The 5385-nt window shown below is 42.8% G+C and overlaps 1 protein-coding gene across 1 annotated transcript in view; it reads left to right on the top strand.

The window, feature by feature from the left end:
- Nucleotides 1-467: 467 nt before the first annotated feature.
- Nucleotides 468-5385, top strand: part of si:dkey-91m11.5 (PH_BCR_vertebrate and RhoGAP_Bcr domain-containing protein) — a 48209-nt gene continuing 43291 nt past the window's right edge. Inside the window, exons 1-5 of the mRNA XM_063897732.1 lie at nucleotides 468-630; nucleotides 789-1053; nucleotides 1621-1943; nucleotides 2518-3111; nucleotides 3491-3829. Of these exons, the coding sequence (XP_063753802.1) occupies nucleotides 1667-1943; nucleotides 2518-3111; nucleotides 3491-3829 (1210 nt within the window). The 5' untranslated portion in view covers nucleotides 468-630; nucleotides 789-1053; nucleotides 1621-1666. The remainder of the gene's footprint in view (nucleotides 631-788; nucleotides 1054-1620; nucleotides 1944-2517; nucleotides 3112-3490; nucleotides 3830-5385) is intronic.

The raw sequence follows: 5385 nt of genomic DNA, 5'->3' as shown, positions 1-5385 counted from the left end.
GTAACCGGGGAGGCGTCGCGGATTGGTTGCTAACCGGAAGTAGCGTTGACAGTATGATAGGAGAGCATCTAAGTAGTAGTACAGAAACTTGAAATACTGTGCAGATTAGTAGTACAGTTCTGCACTAAATAGTAGCTCGAGTGTAAAATAAATGTGGTTTAGTTAAAAGTATAAAGTAGCATGAAATGGAAATACTTAAGTTAAGTGAAAATATGTCAAAAAAGTACTCAAGTACCATTCTTGAGTAAATGTACTTGTCTACACTTGATTTCACCCGTCAAGGAACCCATCAGTCCCTGAACGCACCTCTCTGTCCGTGAACGCACCTTTCTGTAATTGCAGTCTCTGACCGACAGGTGGCGACATTTCCCCACAGCTCTGCTTCAGGTTGTGACACAATGAACTTTGGGAGGATTAACCAGCGGAGTTTTCGGAGCAAAACTAAAAGCACAAATGCCCTGTGTGTCCAAAATATAGACACGGAAAGCCAAGGGAGGACAAGGGAGGGAATTAAGTGAAATGTAGTCTTTTTGGGGGATAAAAATACAAGCAGGTGGTTTTGAATTTCAGGATCGTTTTCCTTCACCTTCCTGCACAAAATACTCTTTCTTCTCCACGACGTTGGACAATGTATGTCTTTGCAATGTCAGTGTTGATGCGGTGTCAGATCAAATTTCTCACAGCTGTCAAGTTGTTTTTCAACATTTCCTCAGCTTTAATCTGCTTTGCCTGGAAACTCGCATTTTGACATATTATTGTAATGTATTTTCTTCTTAATGTGTTTGCAGTGTAAGCCATGAAGCCCCTCCTCTCTTCCTGCTGACGGAGAGGGAGAAAGCAGCAGAGATTCAGTCTGACAGCAAACACAGAGGGGGACACATCTCCAGAGAATAGACGGGCACAAAGGATCGGAATAAATACAAGAAACAAGGATACAAATCATCATTGTGTGGACTGCATCAACAGGAGTAAGGAGAGAGGATTTTCTCCTTGTGTTTGTGAGTTTTTATTCACTTTAAAGTGGATTACCTCCTCTGGATAACACTATGGAAGGTAAACAGTCAGATCCAGCTTTAAAAATGTATGTTTTGATTAAATAGTTGATGATTAGTTATAATATTTAATAGTGGTGTAAAGTAACTAACCACCTTTACTCAAGTACTGTACTTAAGTTCAATTTTTAAATACTCTACTTTAATTGAGTCAATTTTGTGCTACTTTCTACTTCTACTCCACTACAGTTCAGAGGTAAATGGTGCACTTTTACTCCACTACATGTATTTAATCCCTTTAGTGACTTTACAGATCTGGATTAATGAAGGTAAATATAATCTCCCTTAAATCAGACTGTAGTTCACCTGCAGTAAATCCAGCAGCTACCCTGCAGTATACAAAGCCATTAGAACTAGCTGCACCTTTACCAGCTCTGAGAACACTTTAATGATCAATCATTATAAAACATATCAGAGATATTATTCTGAAATGGACCAATCAAACAATGACTACTCTTACATTTCGTACTTTATTTAGATGCTAATACCTTTCTTCTTTTACTTGAGTAACATTGTGCAGGACTTGTACTTACAGAGTATTCCTACACTCTGGTACTTCTACTTTTAGAACAAGATATGAGCACTTCTTCCACCTCTGAGTAATAACAATCATCATGGTGGAGCCGGTGGGGTTTGTGGCTGCATGGAAAGCCCAGTTCCCTGAGTCTGACCCCCCCTGCATGGATCTGAACTCAATGGGGAACATTGAGCAAGAGCTGGACAAATGTAAGACGTCCATCAGACACCTGGAGAAGGAGGTGAACAAGGAGCGCTTCCGCATGATCTACCTGCAGACTCTGCTGGCCAAAGAGAGGAAGTCCTACGACGGGCAGCGGTGGGGATTCAAAAACTCAGCTCAGATGAACGATGGAGATCAGCACACAGACACAGGTGGGAAGTCACTAAGTACATTTACTCAACTACTGTACAATTTAGAGGTACTTTTCTGCCCAAAGATTTATACTTTAAGTGCATTTTGGTGATGATACTTCTGTACTTTGACTGAACCCTCCTGTCTTGTTTGTCAAATCTTATCTATCAGATATATTGTGCTTTACATCTGATCGCTTCAAGGCCTTCTTATATGCTCCCCAGTATGCATTTGGACATTTAATCTAATTGCTGATCACCATTTTTATTCAATTTTGAGTCCACTTTGTAACAACTATGATGACCGCCACAGGAAGTGAATGGGTTTAGATTGTGTTCATCCATCAGAGAGAACACACCCATTGCCCACATGCATTTCCAGGGTCTAGTCCTTGTAAGTTCCCTGCTGTTATTCACGTAAACCAGTAGTCTGAGACATTGTTTACAGCTAAAAAGGGAGTTAAATAACATTTGGTGATGATTCTTGGTTTTTGAGTTAATGTTAGAGACATTAAAACAGAACGGTCAAAAAGTAAAGGGGGGAGAAACGAACACAAGTAATGTATTGGTACTTTGCATCCACCTCTGCACACAGATGAGAGTAAAGTACATCTGGAGGTGGACGGAGCGTCTCCGAGCAAACAGAAAGACGGCGGCTCAGAGCTTCCCGATCATCCACCATGCACCGGCTCCGTGGCTGCTCTGAGGTCCAACTTCGAGCGCATCAGGAGGGCCAACTCCCACTCTGCGGGAGACGGCAGAGGCCTGTCGGTGATGGAGAAGCCCTTCTACGTGAACATGGAGTACCATCACGAGCGCGGCTTGGTCAAAGTCAACGACAGGGAGGTTTCAGACAAGATCAGCACCCTGGGGAGTCAGGCCATGCAGATGGAGAGGAAACGGTCCCTGCATTCGCTCCCTGGGAACCTGTCTGCAGCATCGGGGGACATCGGTAAGGCGCAGAGAGGGAGATCCACAGAGGGATTCAACGGGTCGTACGAGGAGGCCGAGGTCCGCTCCACAGGGGGGAGATCAGAGTGCCCGCCCTACACCAGTGTGTACGTCGGGGGGATGATGGGGGAGGGGGAACCCAAAGTGATCCACATCCGGGATCACAGCGAGGAGGAGGAGGCTCACCTCACCTGGCCGAGGAGGTCCTACTCTCCGGGCAGCTTCGACGACGTAGGAGGTGCGTCTTATATCATCCATGCAAAATGATTGTGGTTGTACTTCTGGCATTTCAAGCCCAGTTTACTCCATAATGTGATATTATAATGCAAGAACACCTTCAAAAAGAGGAATGAATTATGGATTCTTATCCACACATCGACATTATAGTGTAGGAAGAAATCGGACGTAAGTACAAACATAAATAAGTTCTTCTAATGATGGGGAACATTTGAACACAACGGAAATATCGAGCAAGATGGTCTACATCATTTCCATATTCTGTATAATAAGATAGTCAAATAAAATGCTAAAGGTCATGACTTTATCATAGCACACTTCTTTCTTGTCCAAAGGATATCAATATTGTGATGAATCCCCCCCCCCCCACCCCCTGTTAGGCGGAGGCTACACGCCGGACTGCAGCTCCAACGAGAATCTGACCTCCAGCGAGGAGGACTTCTCGTCGGGTCAGTCCAGCCACGTGTCGCCCAGCCCCACCACATTCCCCCTGTACCGGGAGAAGAGCCGCTCCCCCTCCCAGCACTCCCAGCATTCCCAGCAGTCCTTCGACAGCAGCAGCCCCCCCACGCCGCTGGCTCAGAAGCGCCTGAAGCAGCAGGTGGTCGTGTCCGAGGCCGCCATCATCGGGGTCCGCAAAACGGGGCAGATCTGGCCCGGAGACGGGGACTCCCCCACCTCCAGCAGGAACTCTCAGGACCACAGCGGGCAGGATCTGGGTAAGAGGCACAGACCGTTACTGGAGGCTTTTATTTTGAAGGATTGAAACAGAACGGGGAAATCATCGAGATTTGCCGCAATATATTGATGCTATTTTGAGATTGGGATACATGGCCTAATATTCTCATGGATTCTGGATATCCTAATGTGGCATTAAGTGTTGTTTTATTTGGGTAAAGTAGAGTGATGTAGTGGCAATATGTTGTCGATACGCAGACTCAGTTGCTGGATGTTTTCCAGAAATCTAATGTTAGATTTCTTTAACATTTGAAGGGTATCAACTCCTTCACTGGACCAAAGAAATCCTTTCTGGTTCAAATAAAGAGTCAGAATGCCCCAAAATCTAAAAAATGCACGGTAAAAATGTGTGTTTAAACTGGATAAAAAGTCAATATATGAAATCTTCTGGTAGCTAACGCATGCTCCAAATATATAATCTAGTAGTAAAAGTATACATTTAGAAAAAATTCAAAAAAACTCCGAAATTTTAGGAAAAAGTGATGATTTTGAAAACATAATCAGAAAAATCAAATTTGGAAAAAACATCTACAGTTTGAAAAGAAAATCAAAAGGAAAACAATTTGGGATGATAAGGGCCAGAATAATGAGAAAATAGTGAGACATTTTTAAAAGTCGAAATTTCAAAAAGAAAAGTCAGATTATTTTTGCAAAAATCTGAATTTTTAGGAAAAGTGATCATTTTGAAAAAGAATTCGGGATTGTTTGAAAGTCGTCACTTAGAAAATATTCCTGAAATTTGAAAAATAGTCAGATCTTTTTAGAAAGAAGAACAAAAGTCAGATTTCTTCATTTTTTAAAGAAAAAGTGATAAAAAAAAGAATCTAATTTTTAAAAAGTCGACAACTAGAAAAAAATCCAGAAATTTGAGATTAAAAGCCAGATCTTTTTTTCAAATAATTGTACAAAACAATAATAATCAGCAAATCAAATCTGGAAAAAATGTCTGAAGTTTGAAAAGAAAATCAAAAGGAACAAAAAGTGTGAATTAATAAAAGAGGATGATGAGGGCCACAAGAAGAAGGAGTTAGAATAATGGGAAAATAGTGGGATTTTCTCCCATCCTTTATCCATATTAGAAGGTCAGAGATGTTAACCTCTTCCTCGTTTAGTGTGATTAGCACGATAAGCACGTGTGAAACCTCCCATGATTAGTTGGGAGTGACGACATGGACTTTCCCTTCTCCTCACAGCAACCCAGTGGCTCTGCACTTCTTTCAGGAGTGTTTTCTTTTCTCTTTCCCACCCCCTTCTGCTCTTCACCGCCGAGTGCTCACAGAGAACAGCACCGATGCATCCACTGCCCTCGGGCCTGCAGCTCCGTCCACCCTGAGTGTTTTTGTGTCAGCGCACATCACTGTTGTTGTTCTCGGTGGCGAGTAATTAACTTAAAGGGGTTCGTCTAGCGTGATAGACTTAGGGAGGTTCTTTGTTACGGGAGGAAAAAAGCCCTGACAGCAAAAAAATGGAGATGGAGATGGAGATGCTGGGGCTTAAAAGTGTGTCATGTGGCTCCCAATCACAGCGGGTTTCCTGT

Source organism: Eleginops maclovinus, chromosome 12, assembly GCF_036324505.1.
Source record: "Eleginops maclovinus isolate JMC-PN-2008 ecotype Puerto Natales chromosome 12, JC_Emac_rtc_rv5, whole genome shotgun sequence".
In the NCBI taxonomy this organism is placed as follows: domain Eukaryota; kingdom Metazoa; phylum Chordata; class Actinopteri; order Perciformes; family Eleginopidae; genus Eleginops; species Eleginops maclovinus.
The sequence above is the reverse complement of the archived record's forward strand: the minus strand, read 5'-3'. Positions and strand labels throughout refer to the sequence as shown.